This window comes from Schistocerca piceifrons, chromosome 11, assembly GCF_021461385.2.
Source record: "Schistocerca piceifrons isolate TAMUIC-IGC-003096 chromosome 11, iqSchPice1.1, whole genome shotgun sequence".
In the NCBI taxonomy this organism is placed as follows: Eukaryota; Metazoa; Arthropoda; class Insecta; order Orthoptera; family Acrididae; genus Schistocerca; species Schistocerca piceifrons.
The window spans coordinates 19,761,827-19,779,845 of record NC_060148.1 but is presented as its reverse complement, the minus strand read 5'-3'; the positions used below and the strand labels follow the sequence as shown (position 1 = coordinate 19,779,845).

Below are 18,019 nucleotides of genomic sequence, written 5' to 3'. Positions count from 1 at the left end.
CTCCCTCATGAAGTATCAACTAACCACAACCCTCCCATCTCCTTCAATTAAATCACAAAGTACGAACTTACCACAACCATAATTTATGACTCTCCATAAATTTCACAGTTTTGAAAAATGTGGTTGGAACAGCATTAAATCCTACCAATGCACAAAGGCGTATCGTGTTCTAGCAAATTTAGAATACAAGTTCTCATACAGTATGTACGGGTAAATAAATATTTACACCGATTTTTAAGTAAAGCCAAGAGAAATAGATGAAAATGTTGTTCTCCAAAATATTGCTTGACTGAACCCAATACAATATTTTATTTTATTATGAGAGGCGGTAATGATTCACCAAGTAGGTTGCAAATGAGCAATTCAATCCCTGTTCACACGTTTCAATAACACGTTCAATAACTTTACCATATTTTAATCACTTTGAACAAAGGACAGCAACATTCGGATGAAACAGCCAAGACAATTAACCAAGAATTGAATTGCAAACTAACAAAACGTACCTTAATAAAGTGATTGTAATTTTTACCGCAAGAATAAATAACAGTGGAATGACCCGTCTTCCAGGTAGTATCAGCAGACCTTGCCAGATCTTAGGATGAGCGAAAGCTCTTGAAGTATACAGAACCATGACTGCAATCTTTTATTTATTTATTTATTAGTTGCCATTGTAACGTGTGCCCTATAAGATATCACTGCCTGTGTGTAACTGTTATTTTAATATTAAAACACGTAGTGAATTGAAAATGCAAGGATAGGTCATTGTGATAGCACCAACACAAGTCACTAGATCACAGTCCAACCAAAATATCGAACAGAACCCACGATTTCCCAAACTGTAATGTGAACTGTTCAAACAGTTTGAATAGGGTTCAAACATAGCCCTATCCGCAACAGCATTATGTAGAATCAGGACAAAATTAGGTCTTGTCAATATGTTGGGACGAGAAAGTCCATAAGTGTGACGGTCTTGATCTATCAGGACGGATGGCGACCCTACATAGGCTGTGGTCATAGTGGCACTGATAACGGTGAATTTCGCCAACGACCCGTGTAGTTCAAAGACGGCCAACCTTTTCAAATCAGTACACCACTACGAGTGCAATCACACTGTAGCCGATCTCACTGCCTGAACGTATATACTTCGGATGACAATTCACGAAATTCCAATCAGTTTGTTTTCTTTGATCAAATCGACTGACGTTCCTCACATATGAGCTGTGAGAAACTGATGCTCAATTCAACAAAGAATGAGTTTGTGGCACCCCGAGGATAAAAATATCATTATCGAGATATAGTTCGGAATCTGTCTACTGATCTCACAGGTTTAGGTGCTAATTATAACCTCAAAAAATAATTTGTTCAAATGAGAAGGATGGCATATCTTATGCTCAAAATTACTGTTGTGGATCTTTTTTGTGTTCTGGTGGGTGGACATTAGCTGTCTACCATTTATTATTATTGCTTACTGACGTTTTTATGCCAGTAGGGGGTGATTCTGTTACATGAAGTGGTTTGCAAATGTGGTATTATTTGGGTTCAGATTTCAGTGCTTTACGTATTTGGAGTATCTTGCTCTAAGCTTTGTTTATCTTTCATACATATGCTAAATGACAGTCATTGAAGGTTAATTAACGCGTCTTTGCACAACTTCAAATAAATTCAGCTAAACATGGTGTTTGTAATCTTGCCTTTCAGGGTCATCACTGATCATCCTGAGTATGTAAAGCAGAAGGCTCATACGTGAAACACTTTCGAATAACGAAAGCTAATTTCAAGTACTTCTAGAGGTGTGATTACACCTCGGTTAAAAAATCTGATACTCACATTAAAGATGCAGTTATGACTCAAGGAAAGACGTGACACTTAGGTTTTTGAAATCTGGTGATTACATCTTTCCAACATTCAAGCCTATACCACATTCCGAGAAATACAAAGTTTGTGTGTGCGTTATGCTGGATGCAATTTATGATGCCCCCAAGACTAAAGTAAAGGGAATATCTTCACTCTTGCACCCCGAACAGTACAGAGTGTTAAATTTTTTCTACACTGAATTCTGAAGTTATGCTTCATGCAAATGCACTAAAAAGACACTGTGATAACTTAGACGATTTCCTTTATTAGAGGGTACACTATCTGTCATTAGAAACCTCGTTGCTTTCTTTCTCAAATCCACTGAGAAAATGTTTGAAGGGCACTAGAATTTCCCGTGCTAGAATGTGGTTACCTAATACCCTGCCACCACTGCATTGATCTATCTTTCACTAATTAAATAATTCCTCCTCATTCTCTCTCAAAATTTATCTGTGTATTGTATGATAGAAACAGCATCTACACTACTGGCCATTAAAATTGCTACACCATGAAGATGTTGTTTAGGTTCAGTTTTCAGTGCTTTACATATTTGGAGTATCTTACTCTAAGCTTTGTTTATCTTTCATACATACGCTAAATGACAGGAAGAAGATGCTGTGATATGCAAATGATTAGCTTTTCAGAGCATTCACACAAGGTTGGCGACGGTGGCAACACCTACAACATGCTGACATGAGGAAAGTTTCCAACCAATTTCTCATACACAAACAGCAGTTGATCGGCATTGCCTGGTGAAACGCCATTGTGATGCCTCGTGTAAGGAGGAGAAATGCGTACCATCACGTTTCCGACTTTGACAAAGGTCGGATTATAGCCTATCACGATTGCGGTTTATCATATCGCGACAGTGCTGCTCGCTGGGTTCAGGAGGGTAATACGGAACACTGTGCTGGATCCCAACGGCCTCGTATCACTAGCAGTTGAGATGACAGGCATCTTATCTGCATGGCTGTAACGGATCGTGCAGCCACGTCTCAATCTCTGAGTCAACAGATGGGGACGTTTGCAAGACAACAACCATTTGCACGAACAATTCGACGTCGTTTGCAGCAGCATGGACTACCAGTGGCTGTAGTTACCCTTGACGCTGCATCACAGACAGGAGCACTTGTAACGCTGTTCTCAAACGAACCTGGGTGCACGAATGGCAAAACGTAATTCTTTCGGATGAATCCAGGTTCTGTTTACAGCATCATGATGGTTGCATCTGTGTTTGGCGACATTGCAGTGAACGCACATTGGAAGCATGTATTCTTCATCACCATACTGGCGTATCACCCAGCTTGATGGTATGGGGTGCTATTGGTTACACGACTGTCACCTCTTGTTCGCATTGACGGCACTTTGAACAGTGGACATTACATTTCAGATGAGTTACGACCCGTGGCTCTACCCTTGGTTCGATCCCTGCGAAACCCTACATTTCAACAGGATAACGCATGACCGCATGTTGCAGGTCCTGTATGGGCCTTTCTGGATACAGAAAATGTTCGACTGCTGCCCTGGCCACCACATTCTCCAGATGTCTCACCAACTGAAAACGTGTGGTCAATGGTGGCCGAGCAACTGGCTCGTCACAATACGCCAGCCACTACTCTTGATGAACTGTGGTATCGTGCTGAAGCTGCACGGGCAGCTGTAACTGTACACGCCATCCAAGCACTGTTTGAGTCAATGTCCAGGCGTATCGAGGCCCGTTATTACGGACAGAGGTGGTTGTTCTGGGTACTGATTTCTCAGGATCTATGCACCCAAACTGTGTGAAAATGTAATCACATGTCAGTTCTAGTATAATATATCTGTCCAATGAAAACCTATTTATCTTCTGCATTTCTTCTTGGTGTAGCAATTTTAATGGCCAGTAGTGTACTTTCACCATGTAACTTAACCATCATGTGCTCATAACTGCACTGGCAAGTCATTTATACACTCTCACAGCCTACCACAGCAACATCATAAACTATACTCTGAACAAAGTGTTTGGAAGAGAGCTTCAATGTGGTATATGATTGTAACTAACTTAATATTCACATATAAATGTGAATCATCAAAAACGGCATGTTAGATTCAAAGGTAGTGGCTGCTCCACATACTAATCGATGGTGGGTGAAGAAAATTGGTGGCACAAAGTTAACTCATTTTTAACTTTTGTGGCACAGCGTTTTCCCCTTTATCTCATATTCATAGAACGTTTTGTGTAATTCGAAGAACTGAAGACAAGAGTGTATAGCACTCACCGCGTTCTTTTCGAGACAGCTATAGCTAATTGACATGCATTCGGTATCTTTTTAACAGCAAATGCCGCACTGCAGCACTTGTCTCCAAGTACAGAGGCATTGTGGTACCCATTCAGTCCTTGGATGTTAAAATCTAACCTGCTTTGTAACACAATAGATTCTAACCTAACCTAGCCTCCTCCATCCTGTCAAAAACTGACGAATGGGACCAGATGCGCTGTGACCAAGTTGTCGGGCAACCTCAAGTGATGACCTCCGACGACAGTTGTCTGTGCCACTGTGAATGCAGCCTTACGAGAAATACGGCCGTACTACAGAAATCAGAACGGCACAGCCACGTTGTCATTGCAACCAATGTCCATTATAATGAAGTTCTACTGTAATTTTTAATATTAATCAGTACTTACATTTCCGACATATACTTTTTTTTTATTTGCAAATTTACCACTTAGGAACGCACTACAATTTCATTTCCTCATTCTGCAGTACTCCTTCATATGAATGCTGTGCTGTTGCTTCTGTTCATCCGTCCAGGCTCTTCCAGTCTTCTTAGTTCTTTTAGACTTTAAACCCTTTCGAATTTTGAAGCACTGTCCGAAATGTATCCAGATTTAACATCTGAACTTCCTGAATGTTGAACATTTCCAGATCTTTAAGAGCTTCCTTAATACATATCTTAGTAGTCTTCTTTTTCCACAAGTAGCCTAATATCCTTTTGGTTAGTCTGGTTTTGTCCATTCCATGCAGGTGTCCTAGAAGTGAGAAACTCCTCTCTCTGATGGCCTCTGAGATATTCTCCACCCTTTTGTAGATTTCATTCTTGCTAGAAAGTTTCCAGCCAGTTTCGACCTGGGTCGGACCCACGATTTTCCGTAACATTCTTCTTTCTAGTATCTCCAGCTTTTCCAACTTTTAATTCATTGAGAGCCATATGCTGGCATACGGTCACACTGTTTTTACCATAGCACTGTACTGCTTCATTTTGGCATTCCAAAAGAATGCACCTTCTATTGAAATTGTTTTTAGTTAATCTGTAAGCTCTCTCCAATTTTTGAGATGCGGTCCCCTGCAGCAGCTTTTTCCAGTCCGCACTCTCGTACAGCTTCACCAAAGTATTTGAATTTTTTTACTCTCTCAATCCTTCCAATCTCTGTTTCAAGGAATTGTGGTCCATGTTTGTCACTTAAGGAGGATAGGACGTCAAACGGGCCAACTTGGAGCTTGGGAGGCACCACAGGACCTTTTAATTTCCACTGTCTATACTTTTACAAATAAATTCATAAAACTTTAACAGCATGACCAGGAAGGATTCAGGATTCATACTCATAGCAGTGGAAGCTCAAAAACTTAACAAAACACATTTTTTACATGTGAAATTTCATCATTTTTTCGCTTTCTACTGGATGCATTTGTTGCTATAAGTACACTTTTCTTCCTAAGTAAGAGAGATTCTTTGATGAATTTTTTTATAGCATACAAGCAGTAGTTACAGGTGTATGAAACTCTAGAATCTTCCAAAGCTATTATACACCTGTAACTACTGTTTGTATGCTATGAAAAATTCATCGAAGAATTCCTCTTACATAGGAAGAAAAAATGTACCTATAGCAACAAATGCAGCCAGTAATAAGTGAAAAACTGATGAAATTGCACTTGAAAAAAAAGGTGTTTTGCTACGTTTTTGAACTTCCACTGCGATGAGTGTAAGTCCTCAATCCTTCCTGCTCATGGTGACAAAGTTTTATGAATTTATTTATAAAAGTATAGGCAGTGGAAATTAAAATGTCCTGTGGTGACTCTCCTGCTCCAAGTCGGCCCGTTTGACGTCCTACCCCCCTTAACGAATTTGGTCTTCTCTTTCGGTATCTGAATCCTTCCTAGTAGGTCGATCTGTATGGCCGCTTCTTATAAGTTCTCTGAAAGTATCACAAAATCATCAGCAAATGCCAAGGAGTTGACTTCAATCCCTCCCAATTTTCTTCCTAGACAGATTGGGCTAATCCCTCGAATTTCAAGTTTGGAATTCCAAAGTCTCACAAATTTCTGCAGGGCACAGTTAAATAATATCGGAGATAATCTACCGCTTTGTTGCACACCTGTATCAATTTAAAACGGTTGGGACCCATCTCCCATAAACTTCACTTTGAAAGTTGTGCCTCTCGAGGTTTCTCTTGCAATGTTTGCAGCTTGTTTACTGAAACTTCCTGGCAGATGAAAACTGTGTGCCGGACCGAGACTCGAACTCGGGACCTTTGCCTTTCGCTGGCAAGTGCTCTACCAACTGAGCTAGCCAAGCACGAGGTTCGCAGGAGAGCTTCTGTAAAGTTTGGTAGGTAGGAGACGAGGTACTGACGGAAGTAAAGCTGTGAGGACGGGGCGTGAGTCGTGCTCGGGTAGCTCTGTCTGTAGAGCACTTGCCCGCGAAAGGCAAAGATCCCGAGTTCGAGTCTCGGTCGGGCAGACAGTTTTAATCTGCCAGGAAGTTTCATATCAGCGCACACTCCGCTGTAGAGTGAAAATGTCATTCTAGCTCGTTTATTGTTGTTGAATGGGAGAGATCTGCGGAATGCTGTAGTATACAGAGAAGTTGCAGCATCAGAAAATTGTAGCGAAATGCAGGACGATCTGCAGTGGATAGGCATTTCGCGCAGGGACCCTTAACATAGACAAATGTAATGTATTGCGAATACATAGGAAGAAGGATTCTTTATTGTATGATTATATGATAGCGGAACAAACACTGGTAGCAGTTACTTCTGTAAAATATCTGGGAGTATACGTGCGGAACGATTTGAAGTGGAATGATCATATAAAATTAATCGTTGGTAAGGCGGGTACCAGGTTGAGATCCATTGGGAGAGTCCTTAGAAAATGTAGTCCATCAACAAAGGAGGTGGCTTACAAAACACTCGTTCGAGCTATACTTTAGTATTGCTCATCAGTGTGGGATCCGTACCAGATCGGGTTGACGGAGGAGATAGAGAAGATCCAAAGAAGAGCGGCGCGTTTCGTCGCAGGGTTATTTGGTGAGCGTGATAGCGTTACGGAGATGTTTAACAAACTCAAGTGGCAGACTCTGCAAGAGAGGCGCTCTGCATCGCGGTGTAGTTGGCTCGCCAGGTTTCGAGAGGGTGCGTTTCTGGATGAGGTATCGAATATATTGCTTCCCCCTACTTATACCTCCCGAGGAGATCACGAATGTAAAATTAGAGACATTAGAGCACGTACGGAGGCTTTCAGACAGTCGTTCTTCCCGCGAGCCATACGCGACTGGAACAGGAAAGGGAGGTAATGACAGTGGCACGTAAAGTGCCCTCCGCCACACACCACTGGGTGGCATGCGGAGTATAAATGTAGATGTAGATGCTAAACGTGGTGGTCACGGCACAGGTTATCTTTTGGGGAGGGGTGTGGAGGTGAGGAGGAAGTGAGAGACCGCACCTGGAAGATGTCCTTGACGTGCGGCCACGCCCCCTTGTCGCCGCCGGGCATGAGGGAGGGCCCGTACCGCGCGCCGTCCTCCCCGCCGGACACGCCGGTCCCGATGAAGAGTAGGCCCTTCTCGCGCAGCGCCTTGGTGCGCCGCTCCGTGTCGTGGTACTCCGAGTTGCCGCCGTCGATGATGATGTCGCCCTTCTCCAGCAGCGGCACCAGCTTCTCGATGAAGTCGTCCACCGCCTGCCCGGCTGCGTACACACACACAGAATTACTTCACCTTGCGAGGGGAACATGCGAGCAAATGATACACTACTGGGCATTAAAATAGCTACACCACGAAGATGACGTGCTACAGACGCACGGTGTCATTTGTGTGTCCACCTAAAAAACAATAGAGAAAACTATAGCCGCAAATAACAGCTTACTATCCCAATACAATCGATAAAATATACGGCAAGAAAATTAGAGAAATCAGGAAAAAAGAAAAATCGCCGCACTGCGACATAGGAAAATATTTCGCATACAATATTTCCTCGCATAAAATATTTCTTAACGGTAATGTTAAAATTAGTTTCTGCGCAGAGAATAGGTTAATTTTCTAGAATCTGTGCACATCGAAGTTGCTGATCCACTGCGAGCGATATATAACGAAGTCCGACTTTGTCGAGCATCGGAGCGGGAAATACGGATATTGTTGTATGATTTGACAGCGGAATGTCGGCAGAGAGCATAAAGTATTACATGATGGAGGCATTTGTATCGGGTGAGTCTCGTGATGAAAAATGTACTGGATTCTCGGGTCAACTGAAGAATGGGATACGGCCCATCGGCTTTGACCAACGACGTCATACTTTACTCATATATGTTAACCTCCTTATTTTCGAGTCGTAGATAATAAATCGAGTATCTCCTGCGGCGAGGCGTCATCATTGTAAGTTGAAATAAATGCGTGTTTTTTAAAGACCAGGCTACACACTGTGTTAATTTAAATCATTTGTTCGTCGCAATTCATTGGGAACTTATTTTCATTCCTAGTGACTTTGATATATTTTGGAAGAATTGTTATTCATTCTGGACAATTTTTACTTTTTGATTTTCGTTTGTAGTTATGGATTTATCTATTACTATGAACACGGAGGCTGCAAGCAGGGTTCGTAAACTGCAGCACGGAATAAAAATTTTACACGCTTTCTTTCGCCTTCGCTATCACTATTCTTAATACAAGGCGAGAAGATCGATATAAGAAAAATCTGTATACCGTACTTCAGTTGACCTATACAGATCAACCAAAGTTAGGGATACAAATTCTACGTCAACTGAAATATTCCATCCTAATGTTACTCCTTTTTTATTAATATCCTATTCGTCAGTTGAGCTATATCGATCAACTGAAAAACAGGATACTAGTACTCAAAAAAGCGATATATACTTAACATTATGTTCGAAATAATGTACGTGATATGCCTACCATTTGTTTTCTCTGTCCTTTGTTTCTCAACATTCGTCTGTTGTTAAATGTGTGTAATACATCATCTCGGGTAACTTCTGACGTCATTGGGCAAAGCCGACGGGTCGTATCCCACTTTTCAGTAATCACGGATTCACTTACGAGGAAGGTGTTTATTCCACGTTTCAGTGCAACGAAATTTTGGAACTTCGTTGGGAGTATGGATTGCTTCCTAGTCGCGATGCGAGAAACTGCGGTGCACTGTGGCGGCGCAAGTTCAGTTACCCTGTGCAAGAGGAAAGTCAAACTTAATCCTTAATGAGCTCATGTGCAAAATATGCAGAAGAATTATCATAACCACCAACACGCGGTTTCAATGCGTGCGCAGTCGAACTGTCGATGGTCGTTGCTGACATCCAGGATTTGCAAGCTGCGTAAGTAAGGACCACGCTTACGAGGGGACCTTCTGGGAGGTGCATCGAGTTACGAGCTCCCACTTCGCCTGCTTATAGTGTGGGTAGGCACCTATCACACCCTACAATTGTAGGTGCCAATGCGGCCTCGTTTTTGAAACATTGCCTGTTAAAGTTTGGGCAGCTCTTTATGTACATAAAAGTTTTACTGTTGTGGCAAGTGGGCGAGTAGCCGAGTACTTCTTCAGGTTGAAGTTTGAATGTCTTTAAAAAAAAAAAATTTCTTGATGTGTAACTTAATTCTTTCTGGTAATTAGTCAGTAACAGAATCTTCTGTTGTCTTTCCTTACCGGCAGCGTAATTGAAATGATCAAACCGTTTTGTTTAAATAACTTCATGTATGTGTAACTTAGTATGTATTTGGAATGTGTAACATTTTTTTAAACATTTATTAAAAAATACAAAGTGGCAAGCGAGCGAGACTCCCATCCAGGCGACCCTGGTTCGAGACCCGTCTATGGTACCTTTGTTTCCTTTTTTCAAATGCCTGTTTTAGTCTATAATTAATCATGAAAATTCCGCAGGTAATTGTTTAAAAAGATTTACAAGCCTCTTTAAATCAAAATTATACATTAATGTTAAATTTTGTTTCAATCTTTTGCGTTTTTTTTATTTTAACACTATTCCATAACGTCAGTACAGTGGCGTTTCCTGCGGACTTCAGAAAATACAGATGCGATTTCGACGAAAATGAATGTGCATTAGTACAATGTTCGTGGTGTCGAAAGTACAAATGTTTTGATTGTTTTTATAACACGTATAATCGTCGGATTGCAATCGACAAAATATAGGAAACATCGATTAACTTTCCATTAAATGAAACATATTTTTAATCCCTCATTCGTTGGTATTTTTTTAACATTCCCTACCTCAACAGAACAAAATTAAAAATACAACGAAAAAAATTGAACAATAATAAAATATTTCAAGACATTACATTACGGTTAATTTCCTGTTAAAATTAAAAAAAACGCAAAAGCTCGAAACAAAATTTGACATTCAATGTGTAATTTTGATTTATAGAAGCTTGTAATTCTTTTTAATCAATTACTTGCGGAATTTTCATGATTAACTATAGATTAAAACAGGCATTTGAAAAAAAAAAGGAAATAAAAGTGGCATAGACGGGTCTCGAACCAGGGTCGCGTGGACGGGAGTCTCGCTCGCTTGCCACACGGCTACTTGCTCACTTGCCACAACAGTGAAACTTTTCTATATATAAAGAGCTGCCTAACTTTAACAGGCAATGTTTCAAAAACGAGGCCGCATTGGCACCTACAATTGTAGGGTGTGATAGGTGCCTACCCACACTATAAGCAGGCGAAGTGGGAGCTCGTAACTCGATGCACCTCTCAGAATGTCCCCTCGTTAGAGGTCTGCTACTGAACATCACGAAGTACATCGAGAACGAGTCACTACACGGCTGTACCAGGCTTTTTCATTAATGGAAACTGAAAGGGGAAGTTACAGGTAAACCGAGACGGCAAGCATAAATTTGTTATCGGGCACGATGACAAACATTATAAATCTTAACCAATCACTCGTTTCAGTCGCATTAATTCAGCCTGCAATCTTAGCCTGCATAGCCACATACTCTTATATTATGACATTTGACGGAGATGTAAATTATAGCTTTCCCATTCCGCTTCCATTAATTAAACTTTTACGCCCACGTAGAGACTGGTTCGCTACGTACGTAGTGATTTCAATACCAAGTTGTATCTTTGCTTTCAATACGTTCGTTTTTTGTCCTGTCTCAACATCTCGACAGTCAAGCGTTCGATGCATATCACTCGCAGTGAAGCAACGTATTTCGATGTCCATAGTTTCTTGGTAATAACCCAAAGCGCATACAAACAAAAATGAAAACAATCCATATTCAGTATGCATCTTCGAGAAAAATCAACACTACAGCAGATATAAGCAGTAATGTGTCTACTCTTCACAGACGAAAAAGTAAGCTACACGAGAGCCCTGGAGGAAATAAAAATCTACACATATGGCAAAAAATCCAAAAAGCATTCTAAATGAACAAACAAAATTCAACAATAAAAACATATATTCGGAACGTCTGACTAAACTCTTATCAATGACAGGTAAATTTTACGTGCAATACAAACCTATTTTCCATCGAAGATAAAAATTGTTTTACTACGCCGCCCATCTACCTTCACGCGAGTAGTCAATCTGACACGTAAACAGCGGCTACTTGATAGTGGGTGTCTCCTTCACACAACCAATAGCTGCTTACCACACTTACACCCCCCCCGGTCACTCTCTCCTATATGTATCAGCTTCAAGCATACACAGTAAATGGAGCTTTCGACGACCACCTCTGTTGACATCGTCACAGACGCCAGTATGCTGTTGGGTACTTTAATTAGTTGGTCGAATTCTGAATCATGTTCGGAAAGTAAGTCTTTCCAATTTTTATATATGTTTAGAAAAAGTGTATTTGAAGAAAAAAAATAAAAAAATTCCAGGATATTTGAGCCGTGGCTGGCTCATGTCATGCGTTGGATTAAACCTTGATTGCTATTCTGTGTTTAGTCTCCCGCGGTTATCGCGATTATGCTGTAATCCTCTCTCTCTGCGAGTAGCAGCAGGGGCGTGTATCGATATTCGCGCATTGTACTATCTTTGGCCTGGCGCTTATACACTACTGGCCATTAAAATTGCTACACCAAGAGGAAATGCAGATGATAAACGGGTATTCATTGCACAAATATATTATTCTACAACTGACATGTGACATTTTCACGCAATTTAGGTGCATAGATCCTGAGAAATCAGTACCCAGAACAACCACCTCTGGCCGTAATAACGGCCTCGATACGCCTGGGCATTGAGTCAAACAGAGCTTGGATGGCGTGTACAGGTACAGCTGCCCATGCAGTTTCAACACGGTACCACAGTTCATCAACAGTAGTGACTGGCGCATTGTGACGAACCAGTTGCTCGGCCACCATTGACCAGACCTTTTCAATTGGTGAGAGATCTGGAGAATGTGCTGACCAGGGCAGCAGTCGAACATTTTCTGTGTCCAGAAAGGCCCGCACAGGACCAGCAACACGCGGTCGTGAATTATCCTGCTGAAATGTAGGGTTTCACAGGTATCGAATGAAGGGCAGGGCCAAGGGTCGTAACACATCTCAAATGTAACTTCCACTGTTCAAAGTGCCGTCAATGCGACCAAGAGGTGACCGAGACGTGTAACCAATGGCACCCCATACCATCACGCCGGGTGATACGCCAGTATGGCGATGACTAATACACGCTTCCAATGTGCGTTCACGGTAATGTCGCCAAACACGGATGCGACCATCGTGATGCCACGGATGCGACCATCGTGATACTGCAAACAGAACAGAACTCGCTGTTGAGAGGAATGTCGTTACACGTATTGCCAAATGCATTGAGGCTCACGGACAGCATGTTGAGCATTTATTGCATGCGTTCTCAGAATAATAAGTTCACAAAGGTATATGTATCACATTGGAACAACCGTAATAAAATGTTCAAACGTACCTACGTTCTGTATTTCAATTTAAAAAAGCCTACCTGTTTCCAACTGTTCGTCTAAAATTGTAAGCCAAATGTTTGTGACTATTACAGCGCCATTTTATCTCAGAGCGAAAAAAGTGGTCTGACTAAAACATTCAAATTTATTTACGTACTACACGAATATGTAATAAAAATACGGGTTCCTATTTTTAAAAAACGCTGTTGATATCCGTTTGACCTATGGCAGCGCCATGTAGCGGACCAACCATAGCGCGCCATCTGGTTTCCCCCTTCAAGCTAGACGAGTTTCGTTGTTTGTTGTTTTTGCGTTTGATGCTTATTTCGTGAGATATTTGGCCCGGTCACGATAATCGACCACCCTGTATATCGGCGATATTTCTGTCGTTATATACTGATAGTTTTCCAAAAAAATTCTGTATGCGTCGGCAGCATTTCTGCCAGCGAATATCGATATGGCAATATCGAATGCCGATATTTTTATTTTATATTGTATTTTTTCGCAATCTGCGGTAAATATTTGAAACTGTTCTTCTGAGATTGCAAATGAACAAATTTACTTTCACTGTGTGAAGGACTCTTAGTAGTTTTTGAGCTTTCATCACGTCCAGTCTCTCTCTTTGTTGAGATAAGTGTAAGAAGTCCGATTGCACTGGCAGGTGGTGGTGTGAATGGAGTAACAAGGTTTCTGAAGTGAAGAAATTGTGTACCAGTTGTGTTAAAAATTAAGGAAACTAGTGAGCGGTTTCTTCACACCTGCATTAAACAAAAACACGTGCTGAAAATGATTAACAAAAATCTAAATGCCAAGATTCGTCTTTGCAGTGGGCGGAGACTTGAGAGGGGGAAATGCTACATAATCAGCGCTCGGCGCTACCAACAGAAACTGCAACATTCAACTTCACCTCGCAATTGTGACATAGAACTGCTAGGACGCTGGCGTTTACAGAAATGGAAAAAAAACGAGGAAGTCGACGTGAAGTATCAAGGACAAAACGGATATGTGACGAAACGACGGACCCATCTGACACCTTTTATTGTGCCACTTACCTGCAGTTAACACGGTTAGGAAAGTGGTTGTCACCAGGAGTGAACATGCATCACTTTCCTTTCAGTTCTTGTTCTAAGGACGGTAAGCTGCCTGTTAGCTTGCTGATGTACGGAATATCTAATAATGAATCAATACTCAAATATAAAGCTCTAAATCCGGCAGTATATTTACAATGTGCAAACCGATATTTTTATAGGTCGTACGCCGGTAATTTATCCGTCGACACAGCGACATTTTTCTCGATATGTCTACCGCCGATGACGATATTCATTAAATATCGATATATCGGATTCCCGATGTTTTTAAACACATGAACATTCCTACTCCAGTCTCTTTACGAAAGAGGACTTGACGTATAAGAGGTACGTTGTCTCCGTTTGCGATCGTCGAAAGACACACAAAAACGGGAAGAAATTTCCACTCTCGTCGATTCCTTGAATTTGCGATTTGCTGCAACGCTAACAATACGTAATTCTCTACAATGATCTGACACGTATTCTCGTAGAAGTTACTTGTTAACTGAATTATCCCATTTTCGCTTTTAAATTGAATATCGTTAATGTGTAGTGTCTAACGTCACTTTGCACGTGCATAATATCCCTATTCTCGATGATGCATTGACTGACAACACACTGAAACGACGTACTTCATACAGATTTCAAAATGGAGAGTCGTTTCGTAATTTTATCCGAATGGAATAGGAGATTTTTCCGAAGCTGTTCACCATCGTCGAAAGCGACGTTTACTGGCAAGACACAACATACATTAGCCAGTCCATAAACCCAGAGATGATGTAGTTGTGGTCTTCAGTCAGACTGGTTTGATGCAGCTCTCCATGCTACTCTATCCTGTGCAAGCTTCTTCACCTCCCAGTACCTACTGCAGCCTACATCCTTCTGAATCTCCTTAGTGTATTGACCTCTTGGTCTCCCTCTACGATTTTTACCCTCCACGCTGCCCTCCAAGACTAAATTGGTGGTCCCTTGATGCCTCAGAACATGTCCTACCAACCGATCCCTTCTTCTAGTCAAGTTGTGCCACAAACTCCTCTTCTCCCGAATCCTATTCAATACCTCATCATTAGTTATGTGATCCACCCATCTAATCTTAAGCAGTCTTCTGTAGCACCACATTTCGAAAGCTTCTATTCTCTTCTTGTCCAAACTGGTTATCGACCACGTTTCACTTCCATACATGGCTACACTCTATATGAATACTTTCAGAAACGACTACCTGACACTTAGATCTACACTCGATATTAACAAATTTATCTTCCTCAGAAAGGCTTTCCTTGCCATTGCCAGTCTATATTTTATATCCTCTCTACTTCGACCATCATCAGTTATTTTGTTCCCCAAATAGCAAAACTCCTTTGCTACTTTAAGTGTCTCATTTCCTAATCTAATTCCCTCAGCATCACCTGATTTAATTCGACTACTTTCCATTATCCTCGTTTTGCTTTTGTTGATGTTCATCTTATATTCTCCTTTCAAGACACTGTCCATTCCGTTCAACTGCTCTTCCAAGTCCTTTGCTGCCTCTGGCAGAATTACAATGTCATCAGCGAACCTTAAAGTTTTTATTTCTTCTCCATGGATTTTAATACCTACCCTGAACTTTTCTTTTGTTTCCTTTACTGCTTGCTCAATATACTGCTTCCCTTTCGTGCCCCTCGACTCTTATAAATGCCATCCGGTTTCTGCAGAAATTGAAAATAGCCTTTTGCTCCCTGTACTTTACCCCTGCCACCTTTAGAATTTGAGAGAGAGTATTCCAGTCAACATTGTCAAAAGCTTTCTCAAAATCTACAAATGCTAGAAACGTAGGTTTCCCTTTCCTTAATCTAGCTTCTAAGATAAGTCGTAGGGTCAGTATTGCCTCACGTGTTCCAATATTTCTACTGAATCCAAACTGATCTTCCCCGAGGTCAACTTTTATCAGATTTTCCATTCGTCTGTAAAGAATTCATGTTAGTATTTTGCAGCCGTGACTTATTAAACTGATAGTTCGGTAATTTTCACATCTGTCAACACCGGCTTTCTTAGGGATTGGAAATATTATATTCTTCTTGAAGTCTTGCTCACAAGATGGGAGAGTTTTGTCAGGACTGGCTCTCCCAAAGCTGTCAGAAGTTCTAATGGAATTTTGTCTACTCCCGGTGCCTCGTTTCGACTCAGGTCTTTCAGTGCTCTGTCAAACTCTTCACGCAGAATTATATTTCCGATTTCATCTTCATCAGATAGTTTTACATTTTTTACAGAGACTTTCATAATGGCAAAAACTTCCAGTGTGTAACTTTTCTTTCAGGCACATACTGGCGATCAAGTTTTCTGGCCACTGGGGAAGCATTCCAGTCGCTGGTCTCTGGAACGATAATTGAAGCAAATACATTACACACAACAAATAGCACGGGAATTTGAGATACTTTATGTGAATAATAAAGATTTGGAATCTTTCAGAAAACAATTTGTGAAAAAAGATTTAAAAGGTGGACACCAAGCTGCTACCTTTGCCTTAAGAGTTCATACACTGAAGTGCCAAATAATCTAGTATAGTCATGCGTATTCAAATACAGAGATATGTATAAACAGGCGTAAGGCGGCGCTGCGGTCGGCAACGCCTGTATAAAACAATTGCCTGACGCAATTGTTAGATCGGTTACTACTGCTACAACGGCAGAGTATCAGGATTTAAATGAGCTTGAACGTGGTGTTATATGCGGCGCATAAGCGATGGGACACACCATTCCGAGGCAGCGATGAAGTGGGGATTTACCCCTATGACCATTTCACCAGTGTCCCGTCAATATCAAGAATCCTGTAAAACATCAAATCTCCGACATCTCTGCGGCCGAAAAAAAGCTACTGCAAACGGGACCAACGACGACTGAAGAGAATCGTTGACACGAGAGACGTGCAAGCCGTCTGCAAACTGCTGCCGATTTAAACGCTGGGCCAACAAGTGTCAGCGTGCGAAACATTCAACGAAACATCGTCAATATGGGCTTTCGGAGCCCAAGGCCCACGGTTGTACCCTTGAGGACTGAACGACACAATGCTTTACGCATCGTCTAGGCCCATCAACAGCGACATTGGACTGTTGATGGCTGGAAACATGTTGTCTGGTCGGACGAGTGTCGTTTCAAATTATATCGAGACGATGGACATGTACGTGTAGGGAGACAACCTCACGAATCCGTGGACTCTGCATCTCAGCAGGGGAGTGTTCAAGCTGGTGGAGGCTCAGCAATGGTGTGAGGCATGCGCAGTTGGAGTGATACGGGACCCCTGATGCGTCTAGCTACGACTCTGACAGATGACACGTACGTAAGCATCCCGTCTGATCACCTGCATTCATTCATGTCCATCGTACTTGGGCAATTCCAGCAGGACACTGCACCACCCCACACGTCCAGAATCATTGAGCACATCGGACGTCCCTTGCAAGGTGTTGGTCAGGAAAGATCTCCACCACGTCTTACTCTTACGGATTTATGGACAGCCCTGCAGGATTCGTGGTGTCAGTTCCCTCGAGCACTACTTCAGACAGTAGTCGGGTCAATGCCACGTCGTGTTGCGGCACTCTGCGTTCTTAAGGGAGCCCTACGCGATATTAGGCAGGTGTCTTTGGCTCTACAGTGTATGTTCTGCTTCTGACGTAAAACGACATCGCATCTCACTGGCCACGTTCCTCTCCGGCAAGCAAAAATCTAACCTGTCAGACTGAATACACTACTGGCCATTAAAATTGCTACACCAAGAAGAAATGCAGAGGATAAACGGGTATTCATTGCACAAATATTTTATACTAGAACTGACAAGTGATTACATTTTCATGCAATTTGGGTGCATAGATTCTGAGAAATCAGTACCCAGAACAACCACCTCTGGCCGTAATAACGGTCTCGATACGCCTGGGCATTGAGTCAAACAGAGCTCGGATGGTGTGTACAGGTACAACTGCCCATGCAGCTTTA

General features: G+C 41.8%; 1 protein-coding gene across 1 annotated transcript in view; it reads right to left on the bottom strand.

Annotated features, from left to right (window-relative positions):
• Positions 1-18,019, bottom strand: part of LOC124719926 (6-phosphogluconate dehydrogenase, decarboxylating) — a 140,906-nt gene that overhangs the window by 44,249 nt on the left and 78,638 nt on the right. The window contains exon 3 of the mRNA XM_047245123.1: positions 7,554-7,798. Coding sequence (XP_047101079.1) covers positions 7,554-7,798 — 245 coding nt within the window. The remainder of the gene's footprint in view (positions 1-7,553; positions 7,799-18,019) is intronic.